The following is a 20,028-nucleotide window of genomic DNA, read 5'->3' on the forward strand; positions in this document are numbered from 1 at the left end:
GTACCTACCTATAAAACCTACGAACCTATTATCAACTTGTCCAGCTTGAAGTCCTGCACACAAAAAAGTGTGAAGTTTGGGACTTACCAACTAAAAGGGCAGACATTACAAGAACATTGTTGGACTTAAAACAGTGTGCAGAAGTTGAACTTAAACTATGTTTTATATGATGTAGAAATTATGAATACTATATATGTCAAACCTTGTTATAGTCAGATGTTGAACCACACTTTGAAGGTGTCTGAAAGTATGTATGAAAAAGATATGAGAGAACTTAACATTTTTATTGTTTACTTTTTTAATTTGAGTTGTAAAGTACATTAATAGTATGGAAAGAAAGCCAAGTAATGATGATGAATATGCTCAAGTAAAATGTATTTGACATTCAAAAATGTCATACAATAATACATTAATTTCTATATGATGGTATAATGAATGGAAATATACATTTTGCATTGTATAACTTGAATAACTGAAAAACCTGAAGTAGGAACTTTACTTGGAACTCCAAAGGTTCACAAGGACCCAACAGATCTCTCGTTTTGACCAACAGTCTCTTTCCCAAATTACATTACTGAAAGTATTTCCTTAGTAATAAATTCTTTGTAAAATCCCATGATTAAAAATTGCATTCCTCTATGTTAGATTCATGGGACTTTTTGGATAAAGCTAGAGAATTTTAACAGCTTTGAATATGACACCATGAAACACACTATCTTTATTGTAGATATAATTTCCTTATTCACCTCCATCTCTCATGATCTTGTTACACGGTTACATTTTTTCCCCTGCTATTTTTGCCTTTACTGTGCTATTTGGGTCCAGTACTATTTTCTGATAATCAATATCCCAGAAGGTTAAGGTAGCAGAAGTATATACTTTACCATATGTGTATATGGGTGGCTGTCCTTAGAAGATGGATAAAGCATAGAAAGGACTGCAACTTGGATGTTTTATCAGTGGCCACAGAAATAACAGCAGGATCAAAGAAAGGGTTGGTGGTTGGCATAACTGTTTAGGTGTTGACCTCAAAAGCAAGGTTTGAGTAATTTTTTGAAGGAAATTGGTTAGGTTTAAAATGTCTCAAACAAGGGTCAACTAGTTTAGCACTTTCCCATGACTTTTTTTTTTTTTTTTTAAAAGAGGTTGAGAGTCGATAACTGTTTAGGTGTTTACCTCATAAGGTACACGGATTCTCATATTTGGAAGGGAAATTGGCTAGGGTTAAAATGGCTCAGAAGTGCAGCAAGACTTGTACTTTTATGAACCTACACAAAAAAACTTTTGAGCTTCAGAAACATTATAGAACCTGTCTGGCTTCTTGGGGCAGGAAGCTGAGAATCAGTGGCTTCAGAAGCTGCAGTGAAGGTATCCACATAGGCATTAGCACTGGAGGGACTGCAGAAAGATGAGAAGAATGCATTTGGAAAAGTTTGCAATACCTTTTTTGACTGTCAGAAACCTGTTAACAGTCGCATTTAAAATGTTCCATCATAGAAGTTACAGTATTCCCCAAAGGACAATTCTTCCACTAGGGAGTCACGAGAAAGTGAATTCTTCTTCAGACCCTAGGGCAAGAGGACAGTGGATCTGAGGAGACTAAGCCTACGACTCCACACTACAGTCTAAACTCTTAAGAGGAATCAGAGTTCCAAGGACGTTTGGACGGAGTGGAAGGCCAAGAAACAGAATTCTTGAGGTGACTTTATAACCATAAGAGAACAGAGTAAAATCTTGCCACTCTTTTTGAGATTCTTTAGCCACAGGTGCCACATGCCTAGTCTTCTGCTTCTTTTTTTAAAGGAACATCAGCGTTAACAAATAGTACAGTTGTGTACCTACCATAAATGTAGATGTTCGAGTGTATTCACTGGTGCAGTCATTACACTTGGGTTATCCTGCTGGCAGGCTACCCGCAGTCGGCCTGAATTACAAAGTCCTGGTCCGGTGTCGGTTGCTGTCGCCTCTTCCCTGACGTCAGTGCACCAGGGGTATACAAGTTGCAGCAGATGCCATTTTCTTCAGTTTTTCTTGCCCCAGATGTCAGGTGCCCCCAAGAAGGTAGGCAATACATACTGTAAAATAAAAAACACCTTCATCTACAAGCAAATACACCACATAGGTTGTATAGGATAGAGAAGTATAGATAGGTCCCAGCAAAGAAAGGGGGATGGAGGGAAGGTAACCTGGACTGCAACAGTGAATACACTTGATCTACATTTATGGTAGGTACACAACTGTACTATGTTCACAGTGTTTCACTGTTGCAGTCATTACACTTGGGTAGAATCCCAAAGCTGAGGTAGGGCGGATGGGTCTAAATAGGATTAGGAGTGGCTATGAGGCCCTGCAGAACTGCAGTGGCAAAGCCTGTTCTGGATTTAGAGTAAAGAGGGAAGTGATAATGCTTGGTAAAAGTATGCACTGAACTCCAAGTTGCAGCCTCCAAAATGTCCTTTGTTGGTACTCCTCTGAGAAAGGCTGCCGAAGTGGCTGCTGCCCTGGTAGAATGTGGCCTAATATTCTTAGGCACTGACTTGCCATGCTGTGCATATCAGAAACGAATGCAGTGTCTTATCCATTTTGAAATAGTCTGCTTTGAGACCGCCTTTCCTTGTGATCCTGCAGCATATGCTGCAAACAGTTGCTCAGTTCTTCTGAAAGCTTTTGTTTTGTCCAAGTAGAAGTGTAGCTGTCTGTGCATGTCCAAAGAGTGCAGAAGTCTCTCCCCTTTATTCTGGGGATTTGGATAAAATGTTGGCAAATGAATGGTTTGGTTAAGAGCCACATTGGATACAACCTTAGGCATAAATGTTGGGTTTGTCCTTAGAGAAACCCTGTCCGGATGAAAAATGATAAAAGGTTCCACTGCCATTAATGCCTGTAACTGACTCTTCTTGATGAAGTTATTGCTAGGAGCAGAGCAGTTTTCCATGATAAGAATTTTATATCGGCTGTATTGGCTGGCTCAAAAGGAGGCAGTGTGAGCTTTTCCAAGACAAAGTTGAGGTTCCATGTAGATATCGGTGCTCTCCTTGGGGGTCTTATGTTTTTGGCCCCTCTGAGGTACTGTCTTAGCAGTGGATGTGAGAAAATAGGAGGTTCCATATTGTAATGAGCTGAAATGGCCGAGGCATGGATCTTAGTTGATGAGAAGGATAGGCCTTTGTCCAGCATCTCAGTCAGGTATTGTGAAATCTAAGGAATATTTGGGACAAGTGGTTCAATTCCTTGTGCCTGGTTCCAAGCACAGAATCTCTTCCATTTTTCTGCATAAGATTACCTGGTGCTGGGCCTCCTGGTTTCCAAAATGACATCCATAACTGCTTTTGAGAGAGGTGCGTTCTGAGTGGCTATATTATTTGCCATGCAGCCAGATTTAAGGGTCTGAGTTGGCTGTGCAGGATCTGATTGTTTTGTTGAGTCAGAAGATGAGGAACTTGAGGTAAAGTCCAGGCTGGGCCTTGTGACAAGCTCTTTAGGATTAAGTACCAGTGCTGGCAATCAAAATCATTTTTGGCTTTTCTTGTCTGACCTTTAGGAGTACCGTGGGAAGGAGACGCAGTGGTGGAAAGGCATAAACTGTTAAGGTTTTCCAGCTGAATGATAGAGCATCCACCTTCCATGCTTGTGAGTGATATGTCCTTGTGCAGAATCTCTGTAGTTGGCAGTTGTGAGGGGAGGCAAAAAGATCTGTGTCTGGGCATCCCCATTTCCTTGTTATGCTGAAGACCTGTGGATCTAGTTTCCACTCATGAGGGTCCATGAGGTTTCTGCTTAGTTCATCTGCCAGAGTACTTTTCTTTCCTGGCAGGAATTGTGCCTGCAGATGTACTTGATAGGTCAGTGCTGTGTTCCACAAAGTCATGGCTTGCCTGCAGAGGGGGTAGGAATGTGTGCCCCCTTGTTTATGTACCACAACTGTAGTATTGTCCGTCTTTAGTAATAGTTGTCCTGGCTGTAGTAGATCCTTGAAGGCTGCCAGGGCATTCTGTACAGCTAGCATCTCTTTCTGATTGATATGAACATGCATTTGGTCCGCGGGTCATGTGCCCTGACTACATCTTCCTACCATGTGTGCTTCCCAGGCATAATCCGATGCGTCTGTTAGTGTCTGCCTGGCTGTGGGTAAGGTGAAAGGCTGTCCCTTGCTGTGGTGACAGGCCAGTGCCCACCATCGAAACGCCTGTTGCAGGCAGGGAATAAGAGTTATTATTGTTTCCAGGCTGTGGCAATGTTGAGTCCAAACACTTTTTAGATACCATTGTAGCTTCCTCATATGCAGTCTTGCATATGGAATTAACAGGATGCCATGAAGCCCAAAGCCTGCAGAATTTTTCTTGCAGGTAGCTGGGTCTTTGTTGCCATCATTTGCAAGTAATGAGTCAGTTGCCTTTGCTTGTCTGGCGTGAGATAAGCCATCTGGGCAGTTGTATTTAAGCTTGCACCCAGGAATATTATCTCTTGAGAGGGCACTAGTTTTGATTTCTTTTCATTTATTGTGTACCCTAGGCAAATTAGTAATCTTTTTACAAACGCCAGAGGCAGTCGTCCAAGTAGGGATATACTTGGAATTCCTTTTTGTCTGCAAAATGCAATTACTGGTGCCAGGCATTTTGTGAAGACCCTGAGCGCAGTAGATAAGCCAAAGGGCAGTGCAGAGAATTGGTAATGCATTGAGCCAGCTATAAATCCGAGGTATCTTCTGCAAGATTGTCCGATTGGGACATGCAGGTATGCCTCTGAGGTCCAAAGTACCTAGCCAAGCCTTCTTGCCCAGCATGGGTAGAAGTTGCTGCAGGGTCAACATTCTGAATTTTGGAACATGCAGGAAAGTATTTAGAATAGACAGGTCCAGTATTGGTCGCCAGGCTTTGTCCTTTCTGGGTACCAAGAAAAGTCTTGAGTAAAATCCTTGCTCCTGTTCTTGCTGTGGTACTTTTTGAATAGCCCTCATGTCCATGAGAGCAGAAATTTGTTTTTGTGCCTCTGCCCATTGATTTTGTGGCAGGTCTGGCATATCTTTTGACCTTGGTAGGGTGTGAAAGTGGAACCTGTAACCCTGAGGAACAATATTCAGTACCCATTTGTCCTGGGTCATCATGTGCCAATTTTGTGAGAAAAGCACTAATTTCCCCCCTAAGGGTGCTGCCAAAAGGTAAGTGCTTGGCATTTGTAGAGGAAAGTCATTGGGACTGTTTCCTATAAGGTTGTGATTTGTCTTCTCCGCCTTTGGGGGGATGAAGCATCCCATTGTTTAGGTCTGTATGAGCCTTGAGGCTGAGATCTGCCTCTTGGGCGTCTGTATCTGCCTCTTTGTGGCCTGACACTGGAAAGGACCAATTTTTAGAAGGCCGGTTCCTGCTAAATCTAGGTGGCTGAACCTGTAAGAAATCCTTTACTGTCTGCATTGATTTTGCTTTATCCTCCATTTTCTTTAACACCTCTTCTGCTTTAACACCAAAGTATCATGCTGTAATGGAGCATCCAATAATTTTGCTTTAACATGATCAGGTAAGCTCTGTTCTTTTAACCAAGCATGCCTTCGAATGACAGTCTGTAACTGAGCTCTGCAAGATGCCTCTAATGAATCAAAACCACATTGCAAAGTATGCTTTCCCACTTGTTCAGCTGCATGCAATAAATCCTGCATTTCCTTGTTCTCAGGACATTCAGAGCTTGTAAACATTTTCTGTTTTAGCAAAGACATTAGGTATTGTTGATATTTAAGCATGTAAAACTGGCAGTTTAAAGCCCTTACAGCTAAAGTAGCAGAGGTGCAAACGTTTTTCCCCCATCTGTCCAGTGCTCTAGAATCCCTATCAAATGGAACAGGGTTTTTTGCAGTGGAAGCCTTGACCCCTTTGAGACCCTGAGAAATAGTTTCTGGGTCAGCAGCAGGGTTTTTATAAAGACATTTATGAGAATGTGGAACCCTGTAGTACCCATCTAGCTTAACTGGTGCAGGAGTTTAAGAATCAGGAGTCAAACTGGATTCAGAAAAAACATCAACAATATCTAGTACAGGGGGGATAGCAAGAGGCCTGTGCTGAGGCAATAAAAGAAAGTCTCTGAGCCTTTTCTTGGATTCTGAATAATCCTGGCTCTCCCAATGGAAATGTTCCCTCATGGTGTGCAGGGTTTCCCCAAAAGAGTAGTCCTCAGGAGGAGAGGTTGAAGGGATAGATTCTTCAGCATCAGAGTCCTCATAGGGAGGAAGAGGATATCCCTGTTCTGAAGAGGAATCAGAGGAAATAGAAACCTGGTCAGAGGAGTTATAGTCAGTGTCTTGCCTAGGCCTTTTATCAGGAGGGGGATGGGAGCCCCTGATCAAAGTAATTAGGTCTTCGGTCATTTTGAGCATCTGTGTCTTTGGCATGGATGACTGTCCAGGAGAATGCTGTACTTGTTTCTTTGTCTTTAAAGGTGTTTTAGACTTTGCCTTGGCTGCTGAAGAGGTCTTGATAGTAAGCTGTGTAGGTCTGAAAACATCCTGAAGCCGATGCCTGCTCAGCAGCTCCAGACCCATCTGAGGGAACTGTTTCCATAGGGCCAATACCTTGAGTTTCCAGAGGCCAAGCTGTCTCCATGTGGGAGTTGGAGGCGGCCTGTGGCTCTGAGGTAGCGGGTGTCAAGGGCTGCGAAAGTGCCTCACTGAAAACTGGCGACTGGCCTAGAAAAGGCTTCGTCGGTTTTGGACCTCGGATGCCTGTCTTTTTCTTTGTCCTTGCGCTTTTTATGGACTCCGGTCGTCGGTTGTTCTGTCGGCAATATATAGTTAAATCTTCGGCCAAAGTAATGAAAAGCAAAATCGAACCGACGCTTTATAGTGCGTTGGTTGAATCTAGCACAAAACCGACAACTAGCTACATCGTGGTCAGGGCCTAGGCAAGGAATACAGTAAGAATGAAATGAGGCATTTGCTTTCCACAAGAAATACAACTTAACTTTTACTGACATCAGACTGGAGCAAGAAAAAGTTCCCCAACGGGGTACTTAGCTTTATTGAAGACTTTGGATCTGAAATTCAAATGCGAAAATCTCAGGAGTCGGCCGACCGGCACCTGTGAACTGCTTTTGCTTAGGGCACCACGCAGCAAGAAAGACTGAAGAAAATGGCGTCAGCTGCATCTTATATACCCCTGGCGCACTGATGTCAGGGAAAAGGCAACAGAAACCAGCGCCAGACCAGGACTTTGGAATTCAGGCAGACTGCGGGTAGCCTGTCAGCAGGATAACCCAAGTGTAACGACTGCAACAGTGAAACACGAACATCAGTAAAAGCCCTAACACCCCCCCCCCCCACACACACACTTAACAAGGGATTGGGCTGGAAACCAGACTACAAAACAGTACTACACAAACACTTTTTTTTTTAAACACGACGACCAAACATGAAGGGAGGAAAAAGGGAAAGATATTCACATCAAACTACACTAATAAGACCAAAAAACCTTACCACCTTGCTTAGAGCTCACAGACCACGATGCTGACTCAGAGCGGCAAATGAGATCTGGTGCTAGATGGGAGGAAGTGATGTAATATAGGTAGAGGAGGAGCTTGGAGCTAGGAGCTGATGCTTGAAAAGGTTTGCCGGCTCGGATCCGAATCGGATCAGAATACCCATATGTGCAGAAAGAATGAAGTTAACTACTTCAGATTAATTAATATCGGTTGACGTACTAGGAGTAATGGGGAAGGGAAATGACATTGGGGTGAAAGTAAAGCAGAATAGGGAAAATAGAGTGGACATAGGAGGATTAAGAGTCTTGAAGGAAAACCAGGGAAGCAGTTAATTCCAGAGACACAGATTAATTTTAAATCCTTCAGATTACTTGCATTACTTGTTTGCTTTGTATGTGTGCACTGTATGATACTGTTGGCTTAGCTAGGATTAGTTCCTCTGCCGTGCACCCACTGAGCTTTGGTATTAGCCTCTAGCTTCTCTGTAGGTAGGGTTCTGTCCCTCCTTCCTACCCATTGACATCTTCTATTGCTTTCCTTCTGACTGAGGAGTCTTACTTAAATTATTTCCTTTTTCCCTTCCTGGTTGTAAATGCTATTGCTTTCTTCTGGAACACTTCAGTTGTGAGGATGAGGTACTCGTATGTCGTATACTTACTTTGCAGTTTGCATGTAGAACATAGCTTGATGTACAGTGCCCAGAAGGTGTAAAGGCTTTGGTACACTTGTCAAACATATGTCTATCCTCTGGAGGATATCCCAAGAATTAAGACTACTTTCTCCAAATCTTTAAATTAAGAATACTGCAATTTTTTAATTTCTCCAAATATTTTAAATTTTTAATACCATGACAGGAATGGACCCCATTCCTAAGTCGAAGTACGATTAAAGTTCATGAAATTAGTATGGTTTCAATCTTTGTCAGCCAAAAGAGCTCTTGGCAGCACCGGCAATGTGCCCAGTAATGATGACTTCTGCAGTTCGTACAGGGTTACATGTATTGGTAACATCTGAATACAATTGTAGGTTTAGGTTTTTTTTTTATAAGACTTGTTGTTCCTACTACTATTGGAACTATCTGGGTATCTTTTTCCACATTGCTCTTGTTTCTGCCTGCAAATCCTGATATTTTATGACCGTCTCCGACGCAAGACACTGTAGTCAGTGGGTGTGGTGATTTTCAATGATCAATAATACTTTTGTCTTCTTTTCATGGACCACTATATCCAATTTTCTAGCATCTGTCTTTTGAAATATTGGTAATAGGTGATCCAATGTGATGTAAACATAATTTTTGTGATGCTTTGTGGCTCATGTTTCCATCATTTTTCATCTACTTTAGTATCATAATGTTTGCACAATTCCCAGTGCAACAGTCTTGCCACATTATTATGCCTTTCGATATACAGTCCTCCTGCCATTAGTATGTCACAACCAGCAACAAGGTGTGTGACCATTTCCAATTTGGTTTTACAAAACCTACATTCTCTGTTCTTCCCACATGTTCAATAGACTTTGTAAACCAATGTGCACGTAGCCCACTATGTTGGGCTGCCAATATTAACCTTTCATCTCTTGGTTTGAATTTGCCACTCATTAAGCACTTCTGCATTTGTTCCTGATCAACATGAGGGTCTTCCAGAATTTTTCTATACTTGCAACTATATTTATGCATTTTTTACATTCCTTGCCTTCTCATCTGGTCCTTCATTGTATATTCTTTCTTTTGTTTTTTTGGAACATTTGTTTCTGGTTTGATTTCCATTCCTGCTTGACGCAGATAACTTCTCTGCTTAATGTAGCAGAAGCATATCTTTGATTTATTCTGCTCATGTTTCAAAACTTTCACTACATTTGGATCTTGTGATGTCAGATGTGTGGAGTCCCATGATTGTAGATCTGTACATGTAATGAATTTCAAGGAGGACCATCCCTCCTTTGGAACGGGGAATATATAATCTTGGTATGCACTGATTTTTTTATAAATAATTTGGTGAGCATGAAGCATCCTTCTTGTTTTCCTATCTAATCTATTCAAAACGTTTTGGGGCCAGTCAATCACTCCAGAACTGTTAAGTTAGGACAGGAAGTACAAATTGGTTTTATAGCCTGGATTTTGTTCCTCAATGTCAACACTGTTTTCAGGATTAAGTTAAGTCTTCTAAAGTATTCCTTACCAAGTTTTATTTGCATTTGTTCATGTTTTATTTTTGATCCTTCATCAATTCCCAAATATTTACACGCTCCCTCTTGCTCAAGTTCTTTTATAGGACATTCTTGTTTCAAACTGATTTCCTAGTGCTGCAGTTTTCCTGCTTTAAAGGTTGCTTTTGCACATTTATCAAGACCAAATGACATTCTTATATCACCTGAAAAAGCTTTGACAACTTGCAGTTGTACTTTCAGTTCCTCATCTGATGAGCTATACAGTTTTAGATCATCAGCAAAGAGATGAGAAGTATTTACATTTTGCTACGTCAGTTTTCAGTGTAAAACTGTTTTATCAAATGATACACTGTGTTGTAGAATTTGAAAGCAGTGTTAGTAGCATAATTGTCTTTGATGCAGAAGGCTATGGATTCTGCTCCCACACCATGTAGATGGAGTATTGATAGTGCAGTGCCCATTTGATTGCTGATTATTTGGTGCATTTTAAGGGCGGATAGGGTCCACACTCCTTAGTATGTCCTCCTTTGTATGAGATGCCTAGCAACTATGAACTTGTCAGTTTTAGTAATTTCCTATTGCAATATTACCAGTTTACCAATTTTTTTAATGTAATATAGGCAATTAATTCTTCAAGGACAACAGGCACTGAATTTGTAGATGAAACATTGAGATGTAAAGTTGTTTGCCAGTGGCAATCTCTTAATTAGTTACAGATTTCTTTAATGTGTAATTGTTCAGATGATTTCTTTTCTGCAGAGATTGTATTGAGTGATATTGGTGGATTGTAATGACAGAAGTCTGAGTGGCCTTTTATGGTTGAAATTTTCTGAAATGGGTAGTTTTGTCATTATTGGTTTATACATTTTGTTTCTTTGCTTATTACAAGAATGTTTTAAACTACAAATTTAAAACGCATTCTAACAAGTGGTGCTATATTACATAAAGAATAGAATTTAATGCAATCAGGAAGTTAAATCAAAGAACAAATACAAGTATGCATGGCCGTAAAAATGTGTGTAAGGAGTCGCTTTTGAAAACAGCCCAAATGTAAACTTAATCCTCCACTGACAGGATACATTTTCTATAAATATGGGTTTTCATGCAGTTTCAGTGGCAGAAAATTGTACCATTCATGCTAAGCCTATTTTCATTGTATTGTTTAGCAAATGGTTATCTGTGTTTGTGCTAGTCTAGCTTAAGCTTCTATAGACAGGGAGGAGAGAGGTTGCTATTCTACTTTCACTAAGCTGTAAGCTTGCTCGCCTACCCCAGAGTAAATTAAACTGTTTAGATTAACCTAAGCAACCCTTTGAACCAAGGCACATGGGCTTCTATTTTCTGAAGACATGACTTTTATAGTAAAGTATGTGTGAAGGAGAAACAGATCAAAGCAGGTTTATTAAAGGAAATTTCCACCTTCACTTGCAGTTTAAATAATTAAAGGAAATGACTGGACTGGCTTTCTTGGAGTGAATGACTGAAGTGGCTTTTTTGGGGAGTGACCTACCTGTGGGGATGGCTTGTAGGGATGTTTCATGGGTATGGTGTGGGTGGAGCTTAAGGGGCTCCGGAGCACTACTTCGCCTAGGGCACCATATCAGCTAAGGCAGGCCCTGCTAATAACGCCTCACTGGTGTATTCATTCGCAGCCTACAGTGACTGGAAGGTTTCAATGGATTCCCTGGAAGACTTCTCACCCACCAACCCCAACAACACTTTTCAACTTTCAGAGTTTAACAGACTCAAGGATGTTGCTGCCATGAAAGGAGAGCTAATCCAATTCAGAAATGTTACCTGCAGTTGGTAGTATAACTCTAAGGAATGATTTGCTTGTTAGCCCTACACTTCTGGGATTCTCCAAAACCAGCAGAAGGCATTAATAAAAGACAGCCCCCAAATGGTTTAGCTAATCATTACACCAATTTTAACAAATCTACATACCAGCTGGTCCTTCAACAACCTAGCTCGATGAGCAGAAAAAGGAACAGAAAAGTGCGAGTTCAAGCAGATTGATTATTTACATTCCCATGACAAATGGACCTACCAATGCACATATGCAGCAACTACAGGATCCCAACCCGTTTGACACAATCGAGGATATGTCACAGTTGGATCCTGAATAAAAAGAAGCTCAGAGGTCCAGTCATGCTGACAATGGAGGAAATAATTACAAATCTATAGTAGGTAAAATCTCTTTTTTTGACATGAGACATAATATACAACCCACACACTTTGTAGCCAAACACAGTAGCTCACATTAGTACTTATATCATTTTGAGAAAAAACTTACGAAACTTAAAACCTTACAAAATCAATAACAGTTATCTTAACCAATGTTTAAAGTTAAAAACTGTATAAATTCCCCTTTGGGTTACAATACCAGAGTGACATGTGATCCGAATTTATTAGTACATTCAACAACCAGGCTTTGAACAGATTCAAATGACTGCAAAACGTCTGGACGTCCATTGCTAGCTGAGGTTCCCCCTAGTCGTCGGCTCCAGACGTCTGCAAAACCTCCAGAGATGTGCTTTCAGCACCAGGCTCTGCAGCCTTCCAAATGGTACCACTATACCTAACTCGGGTGGACCCATACGTTCCTACCAGGCGAATGTCAGCCACAGGGGGAAGGGGGAATGTTTGGTGGAGGAAGTGCAGCATTAGGTTCAGGCCTGGAAACTTTGGCCTTCATTTTTGGTGGCTTGATGGTCTGACCAGATGGCCCTTCCATTGCCAGAGCCAGACGTTTAAAATGCTGGTTTGCTAAATAGATGCAGATGGCTGCAGAGAGTCTTGGGAACAAAAGCCTGACAAATCGCGCAGGTCGTGGTTGGGCCCCCTGTTCCTCCCGAAGTAATGGAGAATGAAGTCTAGGGTCGGCTGATTCTGGTGAGAATGGGGACAAGCTGGAGGGGTACAATGCTGAGAAACTGTTCTAATAGCCTTGGTACTTCTGGATCTGATTCTGAAGACATGGAAGGATCTGGAGACCTCAAGAGATTTCCAAATCTCCTTTTTCCTTAGATTTGTCTTTATATTTACCCTAGTCTTTGCTTCATCCACTTTTTCCCCAAGATTTCTTGCCATTAAGTTTGGGAGAAGAAAAGATAAGGTAGACCCTGTCTGGGGAGGAAGAAGACCCTTGACAATAAGCTTTTCAGTCATAGTTTGTAATGCTCTGGCAATAAGAGCACAAGCATGACATGAAGTATCTAAGTGCGTGTCCTCTAACACAACATAAGTGAAGGGAGTGTGTGTCTTGGTGGGGTGGCAGCTTATTCCTGTTCTCTGTGGACTTTTTAAAGTCTTGATCATCAGCCATAACAGACCAACACACAAAGGAAAAAAAAATGGCTAAACTAACTTACCGATACACTAATGAATCTACAACTAAAATTCTTAACACTATGAACTACTTAGAAAATATTTAGAAAAAATCTTTACTATACTAACACTCCTAAATACCTATATTAAAAACCTACAGCCACTACAAAAAAAAAAAAAAAAAAAAAAACAAACATCTAAACTAGCTAATAGCTCTTACAAGAAATATGTAGCAAACTAAAGTGTAAAATTCTCGGCAAGGGAGGACTGAACAAAGTTCTTGTAAAGGATAAAATTATATGCAGCCCTTGGAAGTACAACAGATCACTTCAGGTGGCAAAGGACAGCTGAAATATTAGGGTGGATAGGGAATTATGGGTAAAGGAGTCAGAGCCCTGGAACCGAAAGTTTCAAGACTGGTGCCAAGGTCTGAACAGACAACCCTTAGCTGAATCGGACAAAAGCAGACACTGGATCTCAGTTCAGATAAAAAAACATTTTCAAAAATAATTAAATGTTTAATTTTCTCCACTGTGTGGGGAGATGGGCACATACAGAAGTTTGGGGTGTGGGGGGGACCTTGATTCTAAGGGGGGGGGGGCAGCTTTTCAGGTTTGCTGGTAGTTGCTACCAGCAATTTCACATGGAAAAAGTTCCTTGACTTGTCAACATGAATCTCTGCTTCTTGTCTATCTTTTTGGAGGACTAGTTAATAAATACTATAAGTGCTTCACAAGTTAAAACAGAAGGGGGGGGGTATGCTCCTTGGTCCATTTTCTCAATTATGCCAACTTTTCAGACAAAAGATAATGTCTAATGGGCTTCCAACACTGATGCTTTCTACAATTCAAAGACTGAAATTTACAAGCCTTTTGTATCACGTATCACCACCAACTAAGCACGCCATTTACTAGTAGAATTTGTTTGTCACAGGCACACTGACCTGGGAAGGAAGGAAGGCCATGACTGCAATGACTGCCTCCAATATCATATGGGGACACAGAAAAAGTGGGAGCATTCATGTAACTGATCTCTAAATGATAGGAAAAAAATCAATGTAATTTAACAGACTATGGCCCATTTTCCACAACTGACTGGTATGAGAAGGGGCCAGGAGTGAAGAAATGCAAGCAGATCTTTGAGGAAGAAAATAGCCCTAGAAAGTTCTACTGACTGAGCACCCCTAGTCCCCATGAGGTAGGACATTCTCCTTTTGTAATTGGAGCTCCACAATAACAGATGCCCGTTTTTTCATCTAACCATTTCTACCTACCCTTTTAAAACACTGTAGGCCTCAATATCACATGTCCAACTCTTGAAGGGGAAAAAACAGTTTTCTGGATAATAGCATCAATTCTGAAGGGCAATCTCTGGACACGCCGAACACAATACAGCACAGAAATAGTAATTTGCAAATTTCAGCAAGTACAAAATGACAAAAAATAAAGATGACTTGAAATAAACAAATTTTCACAGAATTCTAGAAATAGCACGGTGCATACACAATCAATCTCAGACCAAATGACGCAGTAGGAAAAAAAAAGTGGGTAGCCACAGAGTGCACTTAAAGAGAAAGCTCTGAATCTGATAAGGCCTTCATGAGTTAGAAAGATAGGGGAGGATCCTTTTGATTTCTAATCCATGAAAGAAAGGAAGGAAAAAAAAATGTTCCTTGAGTTTTATTGTTCCCATCTAATTAAACACAACTCACCAATAATGGCAGACTCGCATACAGACGTCATCAGTGACCTTATGAACACGTTGGACGTTATTTGCTGTTCTTTCATGTTGGCCTGTTAAGAAGCATATACACACATTAAAAAGGTCACCACAGTAACATTTTCCTCTTATGAATAAACCAATACATTTATTCCTCTGTCAAGATAGTAGTACAAAACGTAGAACATATTCCGTCACTATAAACAGCTGAGCATTAAAGACGTGTGTAATCATCAACTATATAACAAATAGTTCCTTTGCACATCTGATCAACAAGAGGAAAAAAAACTTTTAACAAGTACTACATGTAGAATCCTCTCCACTAATCACAACCTGGAATGTTTTGGAAGAACCTGTTCACAAGATGAACATAATCTGTGGAAGAACACACCCTGCTGATGCATTTCAATCACAAAAGTACAGAGGTAGGTACTAGGCTATCGGCTCAAGGGCCTAAGTAAGCCGAGCCAACAAGGTTCCCTGGCTTACGCCACCCAGGAAAGTTATTTTCCTGTGCCCTTGTCGAGCAGAGCCACCAAAGTGATCCCCGGGGTGTATTTCCTACTTCCCATCCAATTATCAAGACTTTTTTGAAGAGTGCTAATGAGGAACTTTGCTTGACATAAATGGGTAGCTTGTTCCCAAGTATGGGAAGTCTCTGGTACAGGAATCTATCCATTCAGCATGTCCTGTTTATTGTGGTGACCAGGTTTAGGTCCCTAGAGCGTGTAGCTTGGAGAGATTGAGATTTCTTTATGTGTAGCATGTTCAACAGCTCTGGGTTTGACATAGCTTTATATGTTAGGCAGGGATCACCTTGGAGTAGACGACATGCTGCGGACTAAAGCTGATGTTTTTTGAGACGGTCAGTGTAGGGCATCTGTTTGAGGCCAGTAATCCTCTTTGTGAGGTACTTCTGTGGCCTTTCCAGCTGCTGCAGATGTCTTGTGAGGTACATTCCAAAAGGGGCATTCTACTCTATAATGGGTCTAATGAGTGTCGAGTAGAGGCTACATCTAGCTACTAATACTACCAGTTCCTCATAACCAACGGTACGTACGCTTACTACAATTCCATTAGGAAATATTTGACGCACACAAACTACAAATATAAATACAAAAACAGCCCCAACCTGGTGAACTAAAACAGATGCAGCTAGGGGAGTGGGTCTAACCACATTGTCTATCCAAATACCATTGTGAGACGGCTCAAAACTCTGATCCAGAGAAACAGTGCATCAACACTGCATTCTCCTCGACAGCTTAAGTGGTGAAAGCTAACCTGCCTCATACAAACAGAAAACTGTCAAACATGTAAAAATAAACTTCAAAAAGTAACTGCTCAAATGAAAAAAAAAAAAAGACCCCCCCCCCCCAGATAAGGTAGCAAGTTCCTCCCACACCCCCTCTTACAATAGTAACCAAGTTGCACAGCAAAAAGTGAAAAACTGATGTTGCGTAAAACTGTCGGCCATCCCCTTCCTTGTAGACAAGTAATCCTTAACCTACTCAGCACTTTATAGCCATTTGTAAAAAGAAAACCAATCCACATGATGGCAGATCAACAAAAATGAAAATGAACACAGTTAAATTCTCTGGTTATGATAAAGTCTGCTAAAACAGGGTGCTACATTAATACAAAAACAGTAGGAAGGGTATGTAACAACCAAAAAAACGGACTAATATGATGACAAAGCTGTGCGAGTAACCCACCATAACAGATGCCCTGAAATGGGAAAGTGAAAGAAGTGTTCTTAAAAAACAAACTCCATAGTTTTGCCACTACTCTTCTAGTATTCTGAAAATCTCCTGTGAGGGAGGAAAGAGTGCTCCCTTCAGTGGCCCCCCATTCAGTAGCTGACCCTTCAACACCTTCTAGTAGAGGCTGAAGTATTAGGGCAGACTTCTGACTCCTAGCTGCAACTGTCCTGCTGCAAGTATTCACTGCATCATGATAGAAATGAATGACATACATACCCACTTTTAAAGGGAGAGCAAGTTAATCCACATATAGACTCTCTTAGACCACATCCTTAAACCACTCGAGGATCCTTTCCTAATATTTACATAAAGCTGTCAAAGGAAAATGCCACCCTAGAACTAAAAACTTTTTTTCACTCTGTTTCCTGACCTATTTTAACATCTCAAAATCCCAAAGTGCTTGTATTTGTAATTTTAGCCCGTTTTCCACAACATGACTACCAAATGGGGCTTGATGCATCAACGTGATCTTGTTCTCCCCCCTAAACCCTTTCCCCCACATAATGCTTTGTATAACTCATGCCAGACAAAAGGAAGTTAATTGTAAATTCCCATGCCATTGACACAATGTGATTGGTTTTGTGTGGGTCACGGTTATCTTCTTTACCTTCTGTAAAAGGATTGCTTCTTTTCTGTCTCTAATCACCCTCATTTATGTTTGGCTCAGACCTTGTTTTGCACTATACTTAAAGTTATCCAGTCACAGCCAGAAAAGTAAATTGCAGGCCTTTGTTCAAGGTTTTCTTTTGTAGTTCAAGAGGAACTGACAGTCCACTCCCCCCACACTACTGCAGAGGGTTAAAACTGTCACTGTACTGAGAGACCCTTGCAGAATCAATTCCTCTTGGACGACAAAAGAAAACCCTGAACAAAGGCCTGCAATTTAGTTATTTTTCAGCTTTACTTTACAGCTACTTGGCTGTAGATGGATAACTTCTAAGTATAGTGGAAAACGAGGTCTGAGCCAAACATAAATGAGGGTGATTAAAGACAGAAAAGAAGCACTCCTTTTACAGAAGGTAAAGATGACAAAGTACAGTTTTGTACCTACCATAAATGTAGATGTTAGAGTGTTCACACTGCTGCAGTCATCACACTTGGGTTATTTGCCGTCAGGCGGTCCCGCAGTCGGCCCGAGTTCCAAGGTCTTGGTCCGGCGTCGGTTGCTGTCGCCTCTTCCCTGACGGCAGTGCGACAGAGATATAAGAGGCAGCCGATGCCATTTTCTTCAGTTTTTCTTGCCTCAGATGTCAGGTGCCCCCAAATAGGAAGGCAATACATAACCCTAAGTAAATTACACAAGTAGAAAACAACAGCTACAGCTGTAAGCAAATACACCATATAGAAATACATCTTAGAGATTGTATAAACAGGGAGCTATAGATAAAACCCAGGTAAAAAGAGGGGAAGGTGGGAGGGTAACCTGGACTGCAGCAGTGTGAACACTCGAACATCTACATTTATGGTAGGTATAAAACTGTACTATGTTCATTGTGTTACACTGCTGCAGTCATCACACTTGGGTTGAATCCCAAAGCTAAGGCTGGGCAGTTGGTACTAAACAGGGTTTGGAGAAGCTAGTAGGCCCTGTAAAAAGTACAGTTTTGTACCTACCATAAATGTAGATGTCCGATAGACATGCAACTGCAGTCATAACATGTGGGTTGTCCTGCCTCAGGCAGCCCTCGGTCGGCCGGATTCCAAAGTCTGGGTCCGACGTCGGCTGATGTCGCATTTCTCTCCGACGTCAGAGCGGCTGGAGTACATAAGCATCAGCCAACGCCATTTTCTTCAGTGTTTCTTGCCCCAGATGCCAGGTGCCCTCCAAGGAAGGCTGTAATCAAACTGGAAGACAAAAACAGGATTCCAGACAAATAAATGAGCAATAAAACAAATACACCATAACAGATATCCCCAGCTAAGAGTAACAGGGATAGGAGTGGACCCTAGGCATAGAGGGATAAGGAGGGAGGGAAAATCCGACTGCAGTTGCATGTCTATCAGACATCTACATTTATGGTAGGTACAAAACTGTACTATGTCCTTCAAGAATGCAACTGCAGTCATAACATGTGGGTAGAATACCATAGCTTAGCTGGGGGAGGAGGAATGCTCTAGGAAAAAGATGGTAAGGCAATCAAACCCTGCAGGACTGCCGAAGCAAAGCCTGCTCTGGATCTTGAGTATAGAGGGAGATTGTAGTGTTTGGAGAATGTATGCACGGAGCTCCATGTAGCAGCTTCTAGAAGCTTCTCTTAAGAATGCTGTAGAGGTGGCTGTAGCTCTGGTGGAATGTGGTCTGACATTGGCTGGAACAGTCTTTCCATGAAAGGAATAACAGAATCTGATGCAATGTCCAATCCATTTTGAAATGGTCTGTTTTGAAATTGCTTTTCCTTGGACTGCAGGGGCGTAAGCTACAAAAAGTTGTTCAGACTTCCTACTGGCCTTGGTTCTGTCCAGGTAGTATCGAAGTTGTCTGTGAATGTCCAAGGTATGCAACAGTCTTTCCCCCCTATTCTCAGGATTGGGGAAGAAAGCAGGCAGATGAATGGCTTGATTTAAAGAAATCCTAGATACCACCTTTGGCATAAAAGTAGGGTTGGTCCTTAATGAAACCCTGTCTCTGTGAAAAATTATGAACGGTGGTATTGCCATTAGGGCCTGTAGTTCCGAAACCCTTCTTGCTGAGGTAATTGCCAACAGGAAAGCTGTCTTCCATGAGAGAAATTGCAAGTCAACTGAAGCTGCTGGCTCAAAAGGAAGTAGAGTCAGTTTTTCTAGGACAAAATTGAGGTCCCAGGCTGGCACTGGGGCCTTTCTTGGTGGCTTAATGTTCTTGATTCCCCTGAGGAATTGCCTTAGCAAAGGGTGTGAAAAAACAGGAGGATCAGTGTTGTATCTAGCTGAAATAGCTGATGCATGTATCTTTATGGAAGAATATGACAGGCCGTTCTTTAGCATATCTGCCAAATATTCCAAGATGAGTGGGATGTTCAATAATGATGCATCATGTCCCTTGCTGGTATTCCAATTGCTGAATCTTTTCCACTTTGCTAAGTAAACCTTTCTGGTGGATGGTCTTCGAGCCTCTGTTAGTATCCGCTGAACTTCCTTGGAGAGAGATAGGTTGAGGTTATTTATGGGATCTCCCAGGCTGTTAGCTGCAGTGTCTGAAGGTTTGGATGCACTGTTTTGAAATTGTGTTGAGTCAACAGTAGAGGCCATTGGGGAAGGGCCCACCTCCTGGTGTGACATATGCTCCGTAGTAGTGGGTACCAGTGTTGTCTTGGCCAGTCCGGAGCTATTAGGATTCCCTTGGGTCTCTCTGCTTTGATCTTTAGTAATACTGAGGTCATCAGTGGCAGAGGTGGGAATGCATAGATTGTTAGGAAGTTCCAGTTGAATGAGAGAGCATCTATTTTCCAAGGTTTTGGATGTTATGTCCTTGTGCAGAACTTTGGTAGAAGATGGTTGAGGTGAGAGGCAAATAGGTCCACTTCTGGCCTGCCCCATGTCGAAGTGAGTTGTGAGAAGACCTTCGGATGTAACCTCCACTCGTGTGGATCTGTGAAATTCCTGCTTAGGCTGT

The 20,028-nt window shown here is 41.6% G+C and overlaps 1 protein-coding gene across 1 annotated transcript in view; it reads right to left on the minus strand.

Moving 5' to 3' along the window:
• Positions 1–14,749, minus strand: part of EIF4G1 (eukaryotic translation initiation factor 4 gamma 1) — a 162,401-nt gene extending 147,652 nt beyond the window's left edge. Inside the window, exon 1 of the mRNA XM_044070410.1 lies at positions 14,669–14,749. Coding sequence (XP_043926345.1) covers positions 14,669–14,744 — 76 coding nt within the window. The 5' untranslated portion in view covers positions 14,745–14,749. The remainder of the gene's footprint in view (positions 1–14,668) is intronic.
• Between the last annotated feature and the right edge of the window lie 5,279 nt (positions 14,750–20,028).

This window comes from Protopterus annectens, chromosome 4.part1 (genome assembly GCF_019279795.1).
Source record: "Protopterus annectens isolate FY-2018-M chromosome 4.part1, PAN1.0, whole genome shotgun sequence".
NCBI classification, from domain to species: Eukaryota; Metazoa; Chordata; order Ceratodontiformes; family Protopteridae; genus Protopterus; species Protopterus annectens.